General features: G+C 43.8%; 1 protein-coding gene across 6 annotated transcripts in view; it reads right to left on the bottom strand.

The window, feature by feature from the left end:
* Positions 1–24,540, bottom strand: part of Kcnh1 (potassium voltage-gated channel subfamily H member 1) — a 334,166-nt gene that overhangs the window by 94,617 nt on the left and 215,009 nt on the right. For all 6 annotated transcript variants that reach the window (XM_004861998.4, XM_004861999.4, XM_021242471.2 and 3 more), the window contains exons 8-9: positions 10,876–11,075; positions 5,342–5,594 (exon numbers count right to left, since the gene is read on the bottom strand). In XM_004861998.4, the coding sequence (XP_004862055.1) occupies positions 5,342–5,594; positions 10,876–11,075 (453 nt within the window). The remainder of the gene's footprint in view (positions 1–5,341; positions 5,595–10,875; positions 11,076–24,540) is intronic.

Below are 24,540 nucleotides of genomic sequence, written 5' to 3' on the forward strand. Positions count from 1 at the left end.
AGTCCTGAGAGGCAGTGAAGCTCTTCCCGGGGCGACCCAGTCTGAATCCCCCCACCCCCGTCCCAGGCCAGCTTCTGTCTCCTCCATGAACGTTCCCCACTCACTCACAGAAAGGAGCACTGTGTCACTCACTGTTACCGAGCATACATTTGTCTTGCGCAATTTAACAGAATATTCCTACAAAACAAGGATGTTTTATACCCCGGGGAGACTAACACATGATATGTTGCTGCAATTGCTAAATAAACAGATGCTGCATTAATATCCAATCAAGGTTAATGGACCCAAAGAAGCTAACTAAGCAAAGATAAGCTGTCATATTAAAGAAAACAGTATCGCCTGTGAACAGAGTTCTCCTGTCCAGCTGGGGAGAATGTGCGCGTGCATCCTACTCTAATTCAGTGCAAGCAGAAGTCACACGGAGCAAGTCTGCCCACCGACCCTCCCCAGGGCAGCCCCAGCCCCACACCCAGGCAATGCGTTGGCCCCCCCAGAAGACAAGAGGGGTTTCTCTCCTTGAGAGCTGTCTGGATCTGTTCCAAAAATCACTGCAGACAACAGAACAAGCCCATCCTCTCTCCTCTTCCTCCTTCCTCCTCTTTCTCCTCCCATGGCTGTGGACTCTCCAGTCCCCACCGGAAACTGCTGCCTCTCCTCTCCCCGCCTCCTGAATTCTGGAGCTTCTCCCTGCCCTGAGAGCTCTGGATTGTGCCTCTCCACCTCCATCTCCATCTCCCTCTGGTGCCTTTCTTGGGCCCTCCTCGCTTGCCTCTGTCCATGACTCTACATTTGTGGACCCAAATCTGCACTTCACTCCCCTTTCTCTCTCCGGCCCCTCATCACCAGAAGATAAAGTCCAGACCCCGGCCCTTCCCAGCCCAGCCTTTGCCTGACTGTCAATTCCACCCACTCAGTAAACAGCCGGGGCACACTCCGTGTTCTGGGCTATGCACTCCACGCCACGTGTGAGGGCTGTGTCTTGATGTCCCCAAAGCCTCAGGCGGTCATAACTAGGGCTTTTTCAGAGGCGGCTGGATGTAGAGTGTGTGACACTGGAACTGATTCCGTGCTAGGCTCAGGGCACTAGGATGAAGGGTGTGAGGCCGCCTGCCCTATGTAGCCTGGATAAGATGAAAGGGGCAGACAGACGCTGCCGAGGCTCCTTGTTGCTTTTGCTGTCTTCTGCTTGCCATGGACTCTTTCTCCTCTGCCGTGCAATCTTGCCTTGGAGCCAGCCAATTACAGACTGAAACCTCCACAAACTGTGAGCCAAATAACCTTTCCCCCTTTGTCTCAGCAATGAGAAAAAAGTAGCTCAGATACTGAGCTATGCAAACCATGGGTCTCGGCACACAGGAGGGAGGCGTGACCAATGGAAGCAATGCAGCGGGAAAAGAGAAGCCTTTGGAGACTCTTGGCCAATAGAGTAACTTCTGCAGGCTGCAGCTGTACCACAGCTCCAGATCCAGCCTCCTGGCAGCACTCCACACAGAACAGAACAAAACAAAACAATGACAAAAACAAAAAGAAAAGATACAGGATAATCCACGATTAAAATACAAATTAAGTGTCAAGACACAAAGCCCATGAAAGTCACTACAATAACACTGAATCACAGCGAAATGAGATCACACGGCACTTAGAAGAGAGAAACAGGGAGAGGTTTATCATGCTCAAACACAGCCCTGGTGCTGGTCTGTAACTCAGGGGTGTGGGTCAGGTACCAGAACACCAAGTACAGACTTACACGGAGATGCTAACAGCACACCTGGGCAGGCACAAAGTGGCACCTACACCTTCTTACTCCATCATCTACAAGTATTAGAAGAAAATTACTTTTAAAAACAAGCTGATGTGGTGATGTAACATCAGGGAGCTGAGGCAGGAGGATCACTGTGAGTTCAAGGCCTGCCTGGAATACGTAGCAAGACCCTATAGCTCTCAAAACACCAAACAAGAACAATAACAACAAAAAACTGGTGAATGAAATACTATGGTAAAAGCTTGGATTTATTTTAAGGAGCCAAGAAACTTAATTTGCAATGCCATTAAATGATGTTTAAGAGGATTCCAAAAGGAGATTGGGAGGATACCATGTCAAAACTCAAGCAGATGGAAGAGCAGAGGTAAAGATCACAAGAGTTTTCTAGTATACCCTCTGCCCCAGGGAACTACATGGCTTTCAGCCTGAGAGAGAGACCATCTGTATTTATGGGACCGTGTTTCTAAATTGTGGGCTTCAGTCTTGTCAAGAGAGCAATTTAGTGGATCACGAGGGTCAATTACTTTTAAATGAAAGAGAACAGAATCTGATAGAGGACACCAGGCTGCATTCCCTGAAGCAGGAGAAATAAGGAATGCTGCGTACTGCTGTGCGCACACAGGAATGTTATCGATTAACAACGCAACATTTCATGTGGCAGGGTGCTGCTGTGAAGTCCAAAAGGCTCTTGGTAGAAGGGACTCTATTTTCAACATACTAAACAAAATCAGCTGTGAGTACTGACCCTTTTCATCATTCTTAGATCTGTGCTACAATTAAACAGAGAACGGTGTGGAATATTAGAACTGGAAGGAGGAAGAAAATTAGCAGAGTGTAAATAAGTGAACAATGACAAGAGACCAGAGAGCAAAAGAAAGAGACAGGTGAAGTCTGGCCACACTAAGGGCGCCCTGGGCAGTCTCCCTTCTCATGGGAGCTGGATATGTAGTAGCTGCTCAGTAACTGCCCAACCAATAGGCCCTGGAAGCACCTGTGTGCTTGTCTGTTTAATGCCAGGCACCTCCGCTGTAGTTGTATGTTAAAGGTAGAATACAATTTGGTTCACTGCTGTCTACCCAACCCTATGACAGTGCCTGACATCAACACGTGTTTGATAAGTTTTGGTTAGAACGGAAGGGTATCAAAGGACAATTACAACCAAGCTCTGATACCCATTTGATATCTGAACCACTTTGCAAGAACACACTGATTTCAGTTCATTGAGAAGAAGTTAATGAGAGAAAAATAGCATCACGACAAAACTCTAAAGTGAAGTGATGAGGGAGCAACTGGCTTGGAACCTCTGTGCCTCCTGGCCCAAAGGACAGGTTGACTCCAAGGACTGGCCACACCCTTTTATAGAACAGGGACCTCTTACAGGCTATTTAGCCTATGGAGCTCAGACCTACTCTCTGGACCCAACCTGCCTCCTGCAGAGCACAAATGCTTTTCTAGCATGGACAGCTTGAGAACAACAAGGCTATTTCAGAGGTCTAATCCTTATCACTGCCTGGGGCAGGCAGGAGGCCCAGGAGGGCTTGAGAGAAGCAGCCAAGGGACTAAGGCAGTCAACAGTGAATCAGAGCTTGGCTGCTTCCCCACAAGAACCTTGGCTAAGGGAAATGAGGGCCAGGAAGTGGTCATTCGCCTTCTTCACCTCTCTTCAGCGCCATCATCCCTCTGTGATCCGGTGTCCAAGGCAACTCTCCATAGTCACGTGGTTAGGGTGGGTTGTCCTGAGCTTTAGTATGAAGTTCTAGAGTTCTAGACTCACTGGAAAGGCATGTGGAGAGTCATCACTGGAGAAATGGATGGAAGATGCCGCACACCACAGAGCTAACTCAAATTCAAGTTCAAGACAGAGCTCACTCGCTCAGCCAGGCAGACATCCTGACAGCTACTATCAATTACAGCTCTCTTTACCTAGGGCATTAAAGGTAGAGACAGCAGAGACTGGAGCACTATTTTACATACACACACACCCCACCCTGCTCCTCACAGGCAGCCACGTCTCCCTCTCCCTGATGAGGAGGCAGGAGCAGAGCTACTGGGCTGTACACTCAGCGGACACCAGGGCACCCAGAGCACTACATGGGCAGCACCTTGGTCTCCACCCCAACCCAGCCCTGGTCACAGCGCTTCTGACCAGCACACGCTGGCGGAATGTACGTCACCCTGGGCCAGCCTGAGCAAAATGGAATCAAGGCAGCAGTTGGCTGGGGACCAAGGAGGCGAGAAGGAACACAGCCTGGGCTCGAAAACAGCAGCATCTTTGTCTCCGTGGTTCACCTCTTAACTGTCTTTAATATAACCAAATCCCTCCCTGTCTCAGTTTCCCGAAAATTTATGTCAAAGATGAAACACATGTCTATGATGTCTAGCAGTACCTGGCAACACCAAGGCCAGTGTATGACATTGATCATCATTAGGATCGAAGTATGGCAAAGTGGGTCAGGGCAGAGCTGTGGGAATGAGGGACTCCACGAACCTCGCCAGCTATGGGGGAATTTCCTTCACCTCTGAACTGTAACCCTCTCATCTTCAAAGTGGGGATAACAAAGCCATTTCAGAGGATTCTGCGAGGGCTCAGTGAGAATCTCTATGAAAGGTTCTTGGCATCGAGTAGACGGCCCTAAGCGACACCGGTGCTGCCTGCCGGTGATGTAGAGAGACAGAGCCCTCTGTAGCTACCTCAGGAGTCAGAGGGGTTTCTCACAAGTCACTGGTGTTCAATGGCCTGAATGCCAGGATATCCGCAATGTCTGTTCTCCCCCCAACATTCCCCATTGCTGTGCAGGGCGCCAGTTTCCCCGCTGCCCAAGTGAGACTCTGCAGTCCTCGCCGACTCTTCCCTCTCCCCAACAGCAGACCTGGCATCAGGTTCTGCTGATTCTGCTTCTTAAGCATCTCAGTCCCACCTGCTCTCCGGCTGCCCCAGGGGTAGTTCAGGCCCCTGCTAGCCAGATAGCCATCTGCAACCTGGTTTCCCGGTCCTGTCCCCACCCCGTACAGTTTCCGAGGTGCAACTACTCCCATCTCCACAAAGTGCAGACGTGATCAAGCCTCTGCTGCTCCCAAGTCTTTCTCCCTCAAATAAAACCCAAGGCCTCATGTGGCTTTGGCTCAGCTCCTCCTCCAGCCTCACTCCAGCTGGGCTTTGTGCTCCAGACCCCCTGAGGAACTTGTCGTTTCTGAGTGAATCACGTCTGTCTCTCTCTGCAAAGATTCTACACACGCTGTTCCCTCTTAGAATACCGCTCTCCTCCTCTTCTCCATGCCAACTCACCCTCATTTTGGGATTTCAGCTTAGGTGTCATTCCTTCCAGGAACGCTCAGCCAATGCCCCCTTTGCTGTGCTGCAATGCCCGTTGTCTGCTCATCCTCCCTAGTCTGGGTGGCCCTGAAGGACAAGGCCCATCTTTCTCACTGCTACACTCCCACTGCCTCACACGTCACCTGGAAGGAAATAGGCACTCAGATGTTCCTTACTGGATAGACGAGCGGAGACAGCAGCTGGCCCCTCCTGCGCAGCAGTGTGTGTGAGGTGGAGGTGGCCTGAGCCACCAGGGCATCACTCACCTAGGATGGCCACCACCTCGTCATCCTGGATCACCTCCAGGGAACCGGAGACCACGAAGCACAGGCTGTCCACGCTTTCTCCCGCATGGTAGATGAGGTCCCCGGGGGCGCAGTGCACAGTCTGGAACTCCATCGCCAGGGCGCGCAGGCAGCCATCACTGGCCAGCCGGAAGGCCGGGTGCTCCTTGAACACCTTGCGGTTCAGGTGCACGCAGATGTCGGCTCTCATGTCCTTGGGACAGATCTGCAGAACCTGAGGGGCACAAGAGAGTGAATGAGGAGTCTCCCTATGGCCTCTAACCCACTTCCCTCTGCACCCCAAGGGGAGTAGCAACATGCAGGAAGCCAGGCCCTCTGCTTGTGGGCTGCCCTTCTTCGGGAGAGACAAGCAGAGTCTAAAACCACCCGGGCCAAACTCTCAGGACAGGGGCCTGAGCGTCAGGGCTAGGACCATGTGGGACTGCTGCGGATCGGGCTCCAGGGAAGGCGAGAGGCGGTGACATTTCAGCTGAGATCTGCACAGTCTGGTAGTGGGCCATGGGAAGGAACATTCCAGCGGGACTGCAAACACAAAGGCCCCAAGGGGGCTGAGCTGCAGCCCAGGTGAAAGATGAGGGAAGAAGAGGAGAGGCTCAGGCAAGAGAGCACGTGAGGGCTCCCCCACAGGGACTTCTCAGCCCTTGATTTTAGTGTACGGCAGGGAAACACGAGGGCTTCTGAGCAGGGGAATAAGCTAATTTATAGCTTATATTTTAAGGAGATATTGCAGCTTCACAGCGAGGTTAGAGAGCCTGGACTGGAGTGGAGCAAGAGCCGAGGAATCCACTTGGACCATTCCTGCAGCATCCAGGTGACAGGGCTGGGGGCCCGGATGGGGATGCCAGCGGGGGTCAGGGAGAGGGGCCACGTCCGGATCACAGAAACAAGCAAACACAACTTAGATGGATGTGTAACAACTGTATTTCCTGACATCACAGTGTGACAGTTTGATTTACGTATACCACATATGATAACCAAATTGGGACCATCAGCACATCCATTCCCTCAAGAAGGTACCACTCCTTTGTGTTAGGAATATTCAAAGTACTTTCTCCTAGCTATTCTGAAAATTGGGTGTCAACAGGTACAAAATTACAATTAGAAAGAAAGAACACGCTCTAGTGCTCCACAGCAGAGTAGGGTAATGTTAGACCAAATAACGTAGTTTGAACTGATGGGGCTGACGGACTGGATGTGCGTGGGATGTGGAGAGAGACATAAAGAAATATCCAGAGTGCACTGTGAGCTGGGCCTTGGCCAGCACTGACTTTAAACCCATCCATTCATTGAATGCCTATGGCACAGCAGCATCCTCTGGGCTCTGCGGATATGGACAAAATTCCCAGCCCGGTGCAGCTTCTCATCCAGTGAGAGCAGACCGATAGTACATAAAAGAAATAAATTTAGTGGTAAGTACTAAGAATAGAAGAGAAAAAGAAAGACAGAGAGCGAGAGGGAGAGAGAGAGACAGAGAGAGAGTCAAGGAGGGTTGTGATTTTATATTTCAAAATGCTACATGCATTAACTAACCTCATCTCCACTTAAATCCTATGATGTAAGTAGTAGTATTATTACTCGAGTTACAGATGAGGAAACTGGGGCATAGGGAAGGTATGTAAACTTGCCCAAAGTTATACAGCCAGGAAGTAGAACAAAATTGGGGAGCTTAAAGTTAGATTCTGCATATCCTAAGCAACTCCTAGGCTAGGCAGCTGCACAAAACAAATGGGCTTGTAGTTTGACCTGCAGCATTCTGAAAGCAAAATGGGAACTGTAGAAGGCTGTGTGGGTTTCATCTTCTGAAGAAATGAAAAATTCCCCACCTTTTCTAGAGGGAGAAATTTTTCCCTGGACTAAAGTTTTGTTAAGAAAACATTGCAAGGTCCCTTATATAGCAAGCATTAAGCAAACAAAAGGACACATTCAAGCAAACAAGTGGATTTTTATGGAGAAATCAGGAGTGTTTCTAAAGTAATCATTTCTCCCACTCTGGCCTGAGACAAAGCAGAAAGCACACAATCAAAGGTGTTCAGCGAGTGCTTCCCTGCCTTAGCACAGCCCTTTACCTCTGCACCCGAACTCTCCCTGGCTCTGGGAGCCAACAGCTCCTCCAGCACGAACCTCACCTGGCCCTGGGCAGCCTCTCTCCAACCTCTCCTCTCGGGTGCTGCTGGGCCCCTGTGCATGGCGGTATAGCAGTGGAAAGAGGTCCAAAGGCTGAAACCCCACCTTCCTCCTATGCCAGTGACTTCGCTGTTATATAGCTCATTTTTCTCCTGCAAAATGCAGGCTGCTAACATTAACTCATGAAGATTAAATGGAATTGCATCTACCAGTACACTGCCCAGGACAGTGCCTGGACTCTCAGGGGACTCAGTGCACACCGGTCCCCTCCTCTGGTGCCTCAGCATTCCTGCTGTGGGGTTGCTGGAGGAGGAGGTGAGGGTAAGGATGAGGATGAGGATGAGGATGAGGATGGACGGCTTCCGAGGCAGGGAGGAGCTCAGATTGCCAGGGCTTGGACAGAATGCCCACTGACTGCCTTCCTCCACAAGATGCCTGACAAACAAGACTTCTCCAGAAGTGCAGATTCAATTCATGTTTTGTTCTCTCCAACCAGATCCCCGGGGACTGGGAACATGTGTGTCATGTCAAAACTGTGCCAGATGGTTCAGAACCAAGATTTACTCCCCAGGTAAATGCACTTTTAAGTATTTGGTTTCCTCTGAGTTGGGCTTTGCTGGTGGAGGCTGCTAGTGACTGAGGTCTTGGTGTGCAGCAACGTTTTATTCATGGGCACTGATCCCAGAGCCCAGAGAGAGCACAGCATGAGGCGAGGGAATCTGCAGCGGAGGAATCTCACACTGCTGCATTTTCACCTTTCTGGACTACTGGCTACACATGGGTGGGTGAAGCACCTTCAACTTCTCTCTCAGAGGCGGGTCTTGGCCTGGAGTCCCCAAGGCTGCCTTCCTTACTGCTTAGCCCTGAGAAGATACCAGCCCGGGGATCCGAGGGCCTCCCTAAAGGCCATTGGGAGGTGTCGCTATGGACTCACAGCCTCTTCTGCTGTATCGGGCAGATCTGCACTCAATTCTGGCCTCAGCATTCTCTGGACATGTGAACTTGCAGCAATACTTAGTCAAGTTTTCATTCTTTGAACTTGTGTGGAATTTTTGTGAGGGTTCCATGAGCTGTCACACAGAAAGCCTGGCACAAAGCCTGCCACAAAGGAGTGCTCATTGTCTGTAAGTTCCAGTCTCTGATGCTCTGATAGCAGCAGCAGCTGTAAGAGGTCACCCGAGGGAGGCTTTGTAGTCCACAAGGTTATAGCCAAGAGAGCCTAGAAAGGGTCATCTGCTTTTGAAGGTCATCTAGTCTGCATGTGCCACAGATTTGGAAACTGAGGTCCAGAGACAGGTGATGTGATCAAGGTTACCAGCTGATTACCAGTAAAATCAGAGGAGCCAAGTACTGCCATGCCCTGCCCGGCTTCCTCGGGCACTACTGCCTATGCTGACCTAAAGTGGAGGGGAGGGGCACCAAGGGGGAGGCCAGGCCACTAGACTGGTTCTCTCCCCAGCAAGTGCCTGCCACAGCCACTGGCAGGAGCAGCAGCCACCCTGGTCTGGCTGGGCCCTGCAGAGTTAGCACAGTGTGTCTTCAATGACTCCCTCCTTCCATCTGGACCAGAACTGGGGCAAATTCAGGGCCCTGTGGGAAGCAAGACAGGGAGGGAGGGCAAATGCCGACTGTGCTTCTTCCAGGGCAGCTGCACAGCCCAGCCCCAAGGGGAGGGGAGGGAAAAGTTTCTTTCCAGACAATCAGATTTATAAAAGCACCCTAGTGCCTGGGAAAAGAGTCTCCAGGGCAGAGGTCAAAGCTCCTTTCTGCTCCATCAGCTGCCAGGAACCCACAGAACCTATGGCCACTGATGAGAGAGCAGAAAGCGTAGGCACAATTGGAGCAGATGGCAGGCAAAGCCGGGGACCAAGCACAGCCCAGCAATTCCCGGCCCTTTCGGGAAACCAGCACAACTTCACCTGGCTCCTCTTTCTGCCTCCCAGTACGGGTTTTACATTTTTTAAAAGGTGGTGGGCTGGGGCACGAGCTTTGAAGTCAGGCAAACGGGTTCGACTCTTGGCTGTGTCATCCTTCACTCACTGACGGGGCCAGTTAGTAAAATGAACTGGGTTGTCTTCAAACAAGGAGGACAGCAAGTCCCTCCCATGTCTGTCATGAAGCCCAGGCAAGGGACAGCCACAGGGAAACCTGACCAAAAGCCCTTCGTGATGCTCAAGCAACGGTGAATAGAGCTGTGGGAGTCTCAGTTATCATGGCTGAGAGCCAACAAAACCGAAGCAGCATTCCTGCAAACCTGAGGGTCAGTGAAATGCGGTTCAATTTTTCTTTGTAAGCAGTTAGCTCTCAACAGTCTGTTCTAATAGAGGAAAAGAGGAACATGCAGACCGATTCCAAAGCCTGTTGAACATGGCTTTGAATGTGCCTTGTGTTACCTTTCTGTTTCCTAATTCTAACAGTGAAAAGGAATCAGCATTCCCTGAGTATGTACAGACTAGTAATAAAGCAGTTCTGGAAAGACTGAGAAGTACAGAAAAACTGAACAGGGCTCAAAACTTCGCTTCCAGAAAATATATAAAGAAGATAATTCATAAATAATAGAAAGTCCACTGTATCTTCATCCTAGTACTGCCAATTTCCTGTACTTTATTGAAATGAATCTGAAATAGTACAAGTGTTAGAGAGCAGGAGGAATTTAGCATGCGCTCTGCTTTACAAGTGGGAACGCAGATGCCCAGGGAGATAAGGCCCACGCCTCCCGAGGGCGCGTCCCAGGCTTGTCTGGCGCGTGAGATCACCTGAACTGAACATGTGTTAGAGTCCCTACCCACTGCCTTCCTCGGTTCCCCTGCCAGAGATCTGGGATGGTGGCTGGGCTTGTTATTGGGATTTAGAGTACAGTGAGCTCACATGGGCAAGAGCCCTGGGCAGGCGACTTAAGGGGGTGACAAAGAAATTCGGCATCGAGATGAAGCATATCATACAATGTTTTTAAAATCAAAGCAAAACCCCACAATCAACAAAATATCAAAAGACCGAATAAAGATGAGATCATGGCAGTGTTGTGCTAGCTTGGAATCGCGGCAAAGGGACAAATCAGTGACACCAACTGCCTCCCTCCTGTCTCGGCCCTTATTCTTATCATGACCCAAGACTGGGAAATCCTGTCCTGGACATTGCAGTTCCAGCTCCCTCTTCTCCAGGAGACACATTTTGCCTTTCCAATTTCTTAAATAATGGCCAACTGCTAGTCTTTGAGTAAGGCCATCTGGAAGCAATCAAAACCTCTGGAGGAAGGACCTGGGAATCCAAAGCTACCCACGTGAATTCTGAGCCCAGCCAAGTTTGAGAGCCTCAATGCCCTCAAGGAAAGCAGAGACAAGTGGTTTACCCAAGCTCCTTGCACTCCTTACCTTCTCCGTGTCGATGCCTCTGGACATAGACCAGGTGGACACGATGTAGTCCATGACGCGCTCACTCAGGCCTTTGGGTACCTGGTAGAGCTTGAGAAAGTCCCGGACACTGTTGAGCATCTCATGGTACCTGTTGGTGTTGGCGTACATCTGCTGGAAAATGGTAGTCACGTTCCCGAAGATGGTCGCATAGAGAAGGGCTAGAGGTGAGGAGGAAGAGCAGAGAAGCGATACATGAGTGGTCCCTAAGCCAGGATCCCAGAGTGTCCAACTTGCTCAGAGCAGGCCAGTGGCCAGAGCTGCCCCTTCCTGGTGCAGACCGCCCCAGCCTTCTCATCAGAAGTTTATACCAAGAGCCTTTGGGCAGTGGACCCAGAGAAAGTCTCCTAACATCAGGCATGGGCACAGATGTGCGGGAGGTGGGCCAGAGCTCAGGCACAGGTGTGTGTGTTGGGGAAGGGGGCTGGGAGCTGCACTGTTTCATTTTCTACTCCTTGTCACAAAATCTTTGAGCCATGCCTGAGGCCAGCAGTCAAATATATGTTGATGCACAAACACCAGTACAAATCCAAACGTATTAGCAAATGATCTTCATCAAGCTGTGCTATGTACCAAGCAAATACTTCCGGCAGGGGACAGGCTGGTGATGAGGACACTCAGTCCTGGTCCTCTCAGAACAATGCAGCGGGAAGGACAGACCTCGAATACACAATCATGGTAATTAAATAATAGCCAGTCTGCAGAGGGCAATGAAGGATGTTATAACCTTGTCTTGCACTTATTGGCAAATCCTTATTTTGCACTTACTGCTAATACAACAATGGCTCCTGGGGGGAAAGAATAGCTCTGACACGGTGAGAATAAAGCCAGGAGCCCTCTGAGCTCGGAGGCGTCGCAGCCAGTTTGGTGTCAGGAAGGAGGACTATGCTACGGTCACAGACTCTGCCTTCCGTCTCTAACAGAGACAGAAGGCAGAGTCTTCTTTGTCCCTCAACGCTGAGCTCGAGAGCCACTGCTTCCAGGACGTCATTCCAGCACCCTCTCCCCACCTGTCTCAAGAGGGTGACGGCGACTTACCAGGCATCTTTCTACAGAGCGCACAGTGCACCACCACGCTTGTTTTCAGCCTGTCCCCTGACAGACCACGAAACGCTGCTTGAAGGCTGGAGACATCTTTTCCACGCCGTTGTATGCTCCAGGATCTAATACCATACTACTCTACTACTTAGAAAACGTTTATTAAACTCATGAATGCTTTTGCTTTTTGCAAAGTGAGTGATGTTTCACATACCGTAAACTACGCTCGCCGCACATAATTTCACCCGCTTTTATCCCCCAGAGGTCCAGCACCACAGTCAAGACAGCGAAGGCACCCGCCGCCCTCACAGGTGCTGCCGGCCTCGGGAATGCCTCTCTCCGGCCCTCCACTCACCACTCTGCCGTCCCCAGGCACCCACTGGCCTGTTTTCAGAAACTATGCACAGATGAGCCTGCGCTTCTAGACCTTTAATTACACGGACCATGTAGTATATACTAGGCAGACTTTTTTTCAAACGTCATTATTTTGTCACTATTATCCCCTTTTGGCAGCACTGGGGATTGAGCGCAGGCTCTTTACACTGAGCCACATCCCAGCATTCCTATTTTTAAATGTTTTGTTTTGAGACAGGTTCATGCTAAGTTACCAACTGCACAAGCTGGGCTCAAACTTAGGATCGCCCTGTCTCAGCTTTCCAGATGCTGCACAGGTGTATGCTGCCATGCTCGGCTCTTTTTAGCAGCTTTATTAAGTTATAGTTTATACACCACAAATGCACCCATTTCAAGTATAAAATTCAATTGTTTGAGTATATTTACATTGTTACAGTATATTTACATCTCCTGGTAAGGTGCTGGAGGTTCCTTCTAGAGGTGCTTTCTAGGCTCTTTCTGTCCTGCACAAAGAACTAGTCAAGACAAGCACAAAACGTAGCAAGGTTTTATTTATTAAAGGCAGGAAAAGAAATGTGCTCTGCAGAATGAGTTCAGACCAAGTAAAAGTAGGAAAAGCAGCACACCCAGCAGCCGGAGAGCAGACCACTGTGAGAGAACAGAGAAGCACAGGGCTCAGCGGAGACTGGCTGTCCTTTGTCTCTCCCGCTCCTTAGGCCGACATCGGGTCTAGGCTGTCCTACCCAAAACTGCTCAAGTTCCATGAGAAGCCCACGCTGCAGGGCTTGGGAAACAGTTCTGTATCCATCCTGGAACTTTGCAATTAGCAGGTAATGCCGACTTTCCCAACCAGCCTGCCAGCCCTAATCTTCTGCCTCAATCCCATACATTTTTCAGTCATTCTGCCTTTTCTCCCAATCCCCATCCCTAAGCAACTGCTAATTTACTTTTTTGGTACCGAGGATTGAACTCGGGACCCTGCGCTTGTGAGGCAGGTAGTGGCACCACTGAGCTAAATCCCCAGCCTTGCTAATTTACTTTCTGTCTCTTTAGATGTTCATATTCTGGATATCTTATATAAATTAAAATCATGCAATATGTGACCTTCTATGACTAGTGCCTCTGAACCATTACTTTTTATCACTAAATAATATGCTGTTGTATGGATAGTCCATACTTCATTTATCTACTCATGGGTTCCTGAGGTTTTTTTTCTTTTTGGCTGCTGTGCATAATGCTACTACAGTCACACACAAGTTTTCGTGTGAACGTATTTCACATTCTTTAGGGTACCTAACTATGTAAGTAATAGCCATGTCATGTAGTAGATGCTCTAACATGATGAATACTGCCAAACTATTTTGCACAGTAGCTGCATCTTCTTACATCTCTACCAGCAGGATATAAGGGTTCCTGTGGCTCCACATCCTTATCAACACTTGTTATTAGGGTCCTTCCGACTGTTACCATCCTAGTGAGTATGATCTGCTATCACCTCATGGTTTGGATTTGCATTTCCATGATAGTTAAGATGTTGTGCAACTTTTTCTCAAGTTTAGTTTGCATATCTTCCTTGGAGAAATATGCAGTCAAGTGTTTGTCCACCATTCAAATGAGGTGTCTTTTTATTGCTGAATTTTAAGTTGTTTATACACCCTAGATACAAATCTCTTTCAGATATAATTTGCAAATTCTTTCTCACATTGCTTACATTATCTTCACTTTCTATCTTCACTGTATTACTTACAGGACCAAATTTTTAGTTTTGATGTGATTCAATTTATCTGTTTTTTCTTTTGTATTCTTTCTTGACTGGCTTCTTCCATTAAGCATAATTACTTTGCTTATATGTTGCTATGTTTACAAAAGCTCATTCCTGTTTTTAAAAAAAAATAGCAAGCAGTTTATTTGGAAGTAACTAGAAAGTCACAGGAAGTTGCAAAGATAGAGAGAGATTCCAGGCACCCTGCACCCGTTCTCCCCATTGGTTCATCTTACGTGAGTGGGGTGCAGTAGCACAACCAGAAGACCAACACTGCCATAATGTTCGTGGACTGGACCAGTGGAATGGAGCAGTGCATTGCAACAGCTAGTGAGTGACTGCAGCCAACTGGTATAAAGTATATGTATAGTTCTGTGTCATTTTATTGCATGTGCAGATCATACAGCTGGCACAACATTCAAAATGCAGAACCACTGTATCACCAGCAATGTCCTCATCTTACCCCTTCATAGCCATATTCCCACTGCTCTGCCTCTTGACCCTACTCCCCAGCAACCACAAGTCTCTTCTACTTTATTAGGGTTATGTCATTTTAAGAGTGTTATTTAAGTGGAATCATACAGTTTGTAACATTTTCAGAGTGGCTTTTTCACTCTGTAAAACCCTTAAGATCCATCCAAGTTGCCGCATGTATCAATAGCTCCTTGCTTTCAATTGATAAATACTATCCCACTGTATGGATGCTTCACAATCACTTCTTCCACAGAATCTTATTCAGGCTCAGGTGAAAGACTATGGAGGAAAATGGCAGAGTGATAATCAGCAAAAAATCAACCTCTTCAAGATTCAAAATCCAGACACTGGAAAATAACAACTTGGGAAACAAAAAAGGAAGGAGGTGGATCCCTGGGACCTAGGAAGGATCTAAGCGAAAATTGGAGCACACAGAGAAAGTGAAGAGACAGACCTCAATGCAGAAAAAGGAGGAAATCTATACATCCTCCCTGGCACCCAGCTTGTTGTGTGAGAGTGGAGGATCTAATTTACAGAGACACATTGAGTGCAGGTGACTCCGAGGCCTCCAGAGAGAAATACACCAGTGGAATGGAGCAGTGGGTGGTATTCACTACAACAGCCAGTGAACAACTCCGGTCCAAGCGACTGCTGTGTCCCCAGAGAAGCTCTGTGTTGAAAGCCCACAGTGACCGGGCGAGGGACAACCGAAGGAGGTGTCCAGGGTCAGGGAGCTGGGGTTAGGCCAGCAAGAGACACCCAAAGTGTTGTCGGTTGAAAATCGCTGGCCCAACTCCATGACCAGAGGCCAGGATCAGCCTGAACTTCCATGGAGGTGAAGGGACCAGAATCAGCACCCCACCCTAGTCCTGCTGGGCGCTTGCTGGGATCATCCAACACAGCCCAGCTCTGACTGCCTCCCTGTCCACCAGTGACAGCAGACACCTGCCCTCAATCAGACCCCACCACAAGCCTGAAGATCCCAGAGGACAACCACAGGCTTGGAATCACACAGGAATTTCTTCTTTTTCTCTTTTTCCTTGGTTTTTTTGTCTTTCTTTTTGTTCTGTTTGGGGTTTTTTGATCATTGATTTTCTTTTTTCATGACTGTGAACATTGTTTTTAGTTATTTTTAATTTATTTTTGTTCTCATTTTAATTTTTTTTCCTTCTATCTTTCCCTCCTGTCTTCTTCACTAGTTTCTCAAGGCTTGGGAAATCTTCCTTTGTCCTTCAGCCTTGCTTCTAATCTCTTTCTCTTTTTCTATTTCTCTAGTTTTTGCTCTTATCCCCTTTAAATGTTCTCTTAGGAAAAAACTGCTCTACTGAGTGGGCATTTACTGTATATAATTTTCTAATTTCTCTTAGATCTTGTTATATAACTATAAATCTTATTTTTTAAGCAAAACATTTATTGTTACATTTAAGATATGCATAATAGGCTGCCGTCCCAAGCTCCTAGGCCAGAGAAGCTGAGCCGGTCCCAGTACCTGGAAGGAAGCTCCCCCACCGCCATCCCAAGCTCCTAGGGCAGAGAAGGTGAGCCGCTCGAGCGCCAGAAGCACAACCCCCCCCACCCCGGCCACCGTGGAAATGAGAAGACATGGAAACAAGCCTCAAAAGCAGACTTCTGGATCGCCTACAGCAACCCCAAAGGGAAACAAGATGGAACAATCTGATATGCAACCACCTGGACTCTCTGAACTGGCAACAAAAGAGGATCTGGGAAAAATGAAATCAGAAATAATTTTTCAGATAACAGCAAAGATTTTGCTCATGGTGCAAGACATGATTAAGAAATCTAGAGAGGACACAAATAAAAAAATAGAGAATCTGAGGAACATGATGGAATCCCAACATAGGAAACAAATGGAATCCATAAAACAGATGCAAACAGATTTCCAGGAGATTAAAATCTCCATTGAAAGTCTATGCAGCAGAATGAACCAATGTGAGGATAGAATTTCAGATATAAAAGAAAACATTGCAATTAGTGACCAGGAAAAGAAAAATTGCTTTAATATTGTAAAGGAACATGAGAAATCAATCCAGCAGCTGCTAGATGATGCAAAGAATAACATAAGGCTGATTGGAGTCAATGAAGAAACAGGAGAGAGTGCAGATGACATAAAAAAGCTGTTCACAGAAGTGATGGCAGAAAACTTCCCAAGGAGGGGAAAAGAACTTGACATACAGATAAGTGAGGCATATAGGACTCCAGCTAGCCTCAATCAAAAAAAATCTATACATAGGCATATAATAGGATTCCAGAAATCCAACAGAAGAACAAAATTCTACCAGTGGTGAGAGAAAAGAAACAAATCACATACAAAGGAAAGCCCATCAGAATCACAGCAGACTTCTCAGTGCAAACCCTCAAGGCAAGAAGAGCTTGGAGTGATGTATTTCAAGCCCTAAAGGAAAACAGCCTCTAACCTAGATTGATGTACCCTGCAAAACTATCTTTCAAAATTGATGGAGAAATAAGATACTTTCATGATAAAGAGCACCTCAAGAACTTTGTGAATATCAAACTGGCACTCCAAAAAATTTTAGACAATATCCTAGGAAAAGACAATGAGGATCACAACCCCAGGAAACCCAGCAGAATGAATCCATTGGGCGTGACAAACACAAAGGGGGAGAATCCAACAAAAAGAAAAAGTCATGACAAGGCTTTTAAAACTTTTAACTTCATCTCCCTAATGAGTCTATAATTCAATCTTGTTATTGTACTGATTAGTATTTTTCTGATTCTAGAGTTGCACACCTTTCCTTGTGCTGTACTGGCTATTTATCATCTTATGTCTACTTTTTAATTGGGTAGTCTATTAATGAGCTCTAAGAATTCTTTATATATTTTGGCCATAGGTTATATGCATTGTAAATATGGTCTGTTTAAGGACTACTTTTCATTTTAATGATGTCATTTAAAGTTCTAAATTTTGATGGAATCTCATTTATCAATTTTTTGTCTTTTATACATCATGTCTTTTGTATACTATGTAGTTCTTGCCTACCCTGAATTCATAAACATTTCCCCTTATAATTTCTTCTTAAAGTTTTATACTTTTAGGCTTTCATATTTAGGTTCATAGATCACTTCAAGTTATTTTCATGTATGGAAAAAAAGGGTTGAGGTTAATTTTTTATATACAGATACCAGGTGTTCTAGTGCCATTTGCTGAAAACACTATCTCTTCCTTGGCTCTTGAATTGAGTTTATATTCTATAAAATGCTAATGTTAAATAATCTTTCAAAACTCAGTGGACCATATATGTGTGGTTCTATTTCTAGATTTTCTGTTTTATTCCAATGATCTATATGTCTTTCCTTACACCAACACTGCCTTGATTACTGTAGCTTTAGAAGAAGTCTTAAAATTAGGTACTAAACATCTTCCGACACTGTTTTTGTTTTTTTGTTTAACTTTTTAGGTCCTTTGTATTCCTACATAACTTTTTAATTTCAATATCCAATTCTTCATTTATAGCAAGTATACATAGAACTGAATTTTTATATATACCTTGTGTTTTCTAATCCTGCTAAATTCAAATACAAGTTCTAGGGGCTCCTAGAGATTTCTTAGTATTTTCTCTGTAGATGATCATTTCATCTACATATAAAGATTTTGCTTCTACCTTGCCAATCCTATCCTAATTGTGTCATTTTATTGCCAGACTATTTTGGTGGGGCCTAGGTTTCAAACTTTAATGGACAGATAAAGAGTAAGCATATCTGCTCTTGTTCCCCACCTTAAGGAGAAAGCATTGTATCTTCTCCTTTCATATAAGGCATTATCGCTGGAAGTATGGAGTACGTGTATTTAATCTGTTGAGAAGGTTCTGTTCTACTTCTAGTCTCCTGATAGCTTTTACCATGAACAGCTGTAGAATTTAGTCCAATACTTTTTCTCCAACTAGTGACAGGATCATATGGCTTTTTCCTTTCCTCTGTTAAAATGATGACTTTTGGGGGTGGATCTTCCAATGCTGAACCAACACTGCCATCCCTATAACAAAACCACTTTCTACATACTGCCAGATCTGACTTCTAATAGTTCATTTTGTTAAACAAATTTCTATCTGTGTTCATATTTTTTTCTTCTATTATCTTTATCCAGTTTTAGGATTAGCACAATGTTGAGTTCCTAAAATGAGGGGAGAAGTGTTCCTTCTTTTTTCTGCTTTAATTGTTTGATATAATTTATCAGTTAAAATGTATATGAGCCTGCTGTTGTCATATAGATAGGTTTTTAAGCTAGGAATATACTTTAATAGGTGCTATTCAAATTTTATATTTCCTCCAGAGTTAGTTTCATTAATTTGTCTTCCAAGGTACTTCTTAGAAGTTGTCAAATTTATTTCAAAACAGATTTTTGAAATATGCTTTCTATATTCTTTTAAATTCTGTAAAATCTGTGGTAATGTCTCCTAGATCTTCATATTGTAATTTAAAAAATGTATACTTGATATTGTGTAATAGGAAGAAAAGGTCTAAAGATGCAGGGGAAGTGGGAGGGGTAGGGGAAAGGAAAGAAGGGAAAAGAAAAAATATGAGAAAAGGAAAAAAATGGAAACAAAATCTTTGCAAATAGGGAAGAGTTGGAGGGGGTGAAGGGAGGGCAGGGGAAGGGGAAAAAATAAGAACCAAGATACTCATGTAAAGGTACAAGCTCCCAATGATGAATGTAACTGTATTTTATACCTAAAATGTACCAATAAACTTAATGGGGAAAATTTTTTAAAAGATATACATAATAACATTCATCATAGGGAATTTGCACCAGTACATATCTTGCATCTTGTTTTTTCCCCATTCACATCCCTTATGTACAAAAGCTTCATTACCATTTTTTCCTTAGATTTTCTCTCTTTTTATCCCTTTCTTTCCTCCCTCTCCCTTGTTCTGCTTCTCATTTGAACATCTTCTTCCCATTTCCCAATGTCTGCTGTACATTTTAGTCCTTATTTCCACTTTCAGTTTCTCACAACAGAAAAACAATGCAGTATTTAGAAATGTATGTGTGATTTATTTCACTAAAGAGTATGGTCTCAAGGTGCATCCATTTAGCTAGAAATGTCTCAAGCTCATTCTTCATTATGACAGAGTAGTACTCCATTATATTAAAACACACACACACACACACACACACACACACACACACACACATCTTTATCCATTTGTTGGTTGATGGGCATTTGGGCTATTTCCAAGACTTAGCTATTACAAATTGTGCTGCTATAGACATGAGTGTAAATATATCACTGTGGTCTGATGCTTTTAATTCTTTTGAGAAGATACCAAGAAAGGGAATAGCTGGATCCAATGGAACCTCTAGTTTTAGTTCTTTGAGGAATCTCCACACTGATGTCCACAGTGGTTGCACCAGTCTGCACTCGCACCATCAATGGAAAAGGGTTACTTTCTCCCCACACCCCTGCCAGCATTTGTTATTGGTTGATTTCTTGATAACAGTCATTCTTTCTGGAGATGGAATCCCAGCACAGTTTTAATTTATATCTCTCAAATGACCAGTGATGTTGAACATTTTTTCATGTATTTATTTGCTGTTTCTGCTTCTTCTTCTGAGAAGGGTCTACTCATTTCACATGCCCATTTTTCGATTGGGTCTTTAAATTTGGGGAGTCTGATTTTTTTTTTAGGTCTTTCTATATTCTAGATACTAGTCCTTCATCTGAGAAACAGCTGGCAAAATTTTTTCCCACACTGTGGGTTGTCTTTTCACTCTGTTGGTGGTGTCCCTTGCTGTGCAAAGGCTTTTTAATAAGATGAAATTCCAGTTATTAGTTCTTTGTGATAGCTCCAATACAACTAAAGTTTTGTTCATAAAGTCTTTGCCTATACCTATGTGTTCAAGAGTTTTATCTATTCTTTCTTCCAGCAGAATAAGTGCTTCTGTTTTAATATTTAGATCTATGAATACATTTGTATTTAATTTAGTGCATGGTGAAAGATATGGGTCTACTTTTAAACTTTGGCAAGTGAAGAGCCAGTTTTTCCAGCACCATTTACTAAAGAGGCTATCTTTCCTCCAGTGAAGGTTTTTGGCCCCTTTGTCAAAGATAAGGTGGCTGAGTGTGTCTGGAGTTGCTTCTGTATCTTCTAATCTGTTCCAGTGATCCTCACATATGTTTGTTTGTTTGTTGCTAGTATATGTTGTTTTTATCTTGGTAGTTTAGTGATATAATTTCAAGTAAGGAATTGTGATGCCTTCTGCCTTGCCTTTGTTGCCCAGAATTACCTTTGCTATTCTAGGTGTCTTTTGGTTCCAAATGAATTTAGGATCTTTTTTCTAGTTCTGTGAGATAAGCTATTGGAATTTTGATGGAAATTGGATTAAACTGATATAACAATTTTGGAAGTATGGCTATTTTCACTATATAAGTTCTTCTTACCCAAGAACAAGGGATATCTGTCCATTTTCTGATATCCTCTTTGATCTCCTTTTTCAGAGTACTGTAGTTTTCCATGTAGAGGTCTTTTACTTCCTACATTAGATTGATTCCTAGGTATTTCTTTTTTTTTTTTTTTTTTTTGGATGCTATTGTGAAAGGTGTTCTTTCCCTAATTTTTCTCTTAGTGAGTTTGTTATTCATGTACAGGAAGGCTGTTGATTTTTGACTTTGTATTCAGCTATGCCCCTGAATTTGGTTACTAAATCTAGAAGTCTTTTAGTGGAGCTTTTGGGGTCTTCTCTGTAGAATATCATGTCATCTGCAAATAATGATAATTTAACTTCTTCCTTTCCTATCCTTATTCCTTTTATTTCTTTCTCTTGTTTAATTGTTATAATTATAAATCTTGTACCTTAATAGCTATCACAGTCTGACATTTTCTAATCTGTTGAAGCTAACATTTTCTAGTCTTGATGTCAATGTTATTACTGATTGCACTACTTTAGCCAAGGTGATACAGTTGTTGATCTTCATTGTACACCAATACCTAGAGTGTCTGAAGGTCATAAACAATACTACATTCCAGTACTAAAGAACTAGGTCAAACAACCAGCAACCTCACAGCCTTAATAAATTGAAGAGGCAGGATCTTGGGACAGATTCAAAAGCCAGAAGCCAGCTAAGTCTAAAGACATCTCTGAAAAGTAGTCATTTACTAAAGAGGTCTCAATATTAGTAATAAAGCTACCTATCATAAATAATTTACAAGCATCAACATAAAAACAAACCAAAGCAAGAAAGCAAGCCAGAAAGAAAATAAACGAGAAAACACTGAAGCGAGATGCAATCCATAACTCTCAACTTGACCAAGGCAAATCAAGGGAGCATTGAGGTGGAAGAAATCAAAAAATTCCGACTGAATTTTATGAAATGGTGGCAGCAGAACTAACAAAACAAAGCAGTAAGTCTCTTGACAAAAACAAGACAGAGATAATTAAAGACATGACAACCATAATTAAGGAAATAATTAGTGAACCTGGAGTAGATACAGACAAAAAAATAGAACTGCTTAGGAAAGATATGGAAACCATGAATGCCCAACATAGGAAAGAACAAGATTCCATAAAACAGACTCAGATAGAAGTCCAGGAGATTAAAAATTCTACTGAAAGTATATGCAGCAGAGTCAACCAATGTGAAGATAGAATTTAAGGATTGTTGTTGGAAATCATCAAATGGAACACCTCTTAAAAACACCAAGGGACCACAAAAAAATCAATCCAACAGCTGCTAGATGATGCAAAGAAGACTATTATAAGATTAACTAGAATCAAGGAACAATCAGAAGATATCCCAAATGGCATAAAAGACCTGTTCACAGAAGCAATAGCAGAAAACTTTCCAAGCAAGGAAAAAGAACTTGAGATACAGATAAGAGAGGCATATAGAACACCATGTATTCATGATCAGAAAGAAACTATACCAAGGCATATAATAATCAAGATTACAGAAATTCAACACAAGAACAGAATATTAAAAGCTGTCAGAGAAAAGAAACAAATCACCTATAAAGTAAAACCCATCAGAATCACAGCAGACTTAACATAAACCCTTAAGTCAAGGAGAGACTGAAATATTTCAAGCCCTAAAAGGAAACAACCTCCACTCAGATTGATGTACGCTGATTATCTCTCAAAACTGATGGGGAAATAAGATACTTCCATGATAAAAAACACCTAAAGAAATTCATGACCACCAAACCAGCACTCCAAAAAGTTGTGAAGGACATTCTAGAAAATGACAATGAAGACAACAATTCCAAGAATCCAAATAGAATAAATCTATCAGGCATGGCAAGCAATTAAACAAAAGGGAAAGAAAGGGAGCCAACAACAGGAAAATAATATGACAAGGATAAGTCAGTACACATCAGTTATAACCATCAATGTGAATAGTCTCAATTCACCAATCAAAAGAACATATTGGCAGAATGGATCAAGAAACAATATCCAACAGTATGCCGCATACAAGAAACACATTAACTTAAAAAAGAAATTCATAGACTGAAAGTCAAAGGATGGAAAACAATACTCCAGATGACAGGAACTCAGAAAAAAACAGGGGTAGGTAGCTATTCTATTTGCAAACAAAGTGGATTTCAAGCCAAGACTGATCAGAGGAGACAAAGAAGGTCATTACATACTTGTTAAGGGAACAATTCAAGAGGAAGAGATAAAAATCACAAATATATATGCACCAAATACCAGCACACACAACTATACAAAACAAACACTAATAGATATGAAAAATCAGATAGACACTAATACAATAGTAATGGAGGACCTTAATACCCCTCTGTCACAAACAGATCAACTAGATAAAAAAAAATCAACAAAGAAATATCAGAGCTGAACCAAACATTTGAACAAATAGACTTAGTAGATATCTACAGTGTTTCACCCCACAACAAAATGCACATTCTTCTCAGCAGCACACAGAACTTTCTCCAAAATAGACCATAGATTAGCTCATAGAACATACTTAAGTAAATGCAAAGGAATTGAAATTATCCCATCCATTTGATGAGGTCATAATGAAATGAAATTGGAAATCGATGGCAAAAGTATGTACAAAAGTACATAAACACATAGAAATTAAACAGCACCCTCCTGAATGAGTCACAGATGAAATTACAGAAGAAATTAGACAGTTTCTACAATTGAAGGATAATGCCAATATGACATACCAGAACTTACAGGATGCAATGAAAGCAGTTCTATGAGGGAAACTTATAGCAGTGAATTCCCACATCAGAAAAAGACTGAGCTCGAATAAATAACCTAATGTTGAATCTCAAGCTTCTAAAACAGAAGAGCAAGTTAAACCCAAAGCATGAATGAGGGAGGAAATTATAAAGATCAGAGCAGAAATTAATGCAATGGAAACTAAGAAAAAGATACAAAGAATCAATGAATTGAAGAGTTGGCTCTTAGAAATACTAAATAAAATTGACAACCTTTAGTCAACCTTATCAAAAAGGAAAGAAAAGACCCAAATCCATGCAATTAGGAATGAAAAGGGTAAAATCACAATGAATTCTGCAGAAAGCCAGAAGATCATCAATACTTACTTTGAGAACCTGCATTCTAATAAGATGGAAAATTCAGAAGTGGATTCCTAGATACATATGAATTACCAAAGCTGAATCAAGAAGATATAAAAATGCTAAATAAACCAATATCAGTCAATGAAATTAAAGATATAATTAAAAACCTACTGACAAAGAAAAGCCTAGGTCCTAACAGAGTCACCGCTGAATTCTACAAGAAATTTAGAGAAGATCTAATGTCACTATTCCTCAAAGTCTTTAATGAAATTGAAAGGGAAGCAATACTCCTAAACTCATTCCTGTAAGCAAGCATTACCCTGGTACCAAAACCAGAGAAAGATCCAACAAAAAACAAAACTACAGGCCTATCTCCTTAATGAAAATAGATGCAAAAATCATCAGTAAGGTACTGGCCAACAGAATGCAGAAAGTCATCAAGAAGATTATACACCATGACCAAGTAGGATTTG

This window comes from Heterocephalus glaber, unplaced genomic scaffold (assembly GCF_053883595.1).
Source record: "Heterocephalus glaber isolate CG9 unplaced genomic scaffold, H.glaber_assembly_v1.0 deba00001600, whole genome shotgun sequence".
In the NCBI taxonomy this organism is placed as follows: domain Eukaryota; kingdom Metazoa; phylum Chordata; class Mammalia; order Rodentia; family Bathyergidae; genus Heterocephalus; species Heterocephalus glaber.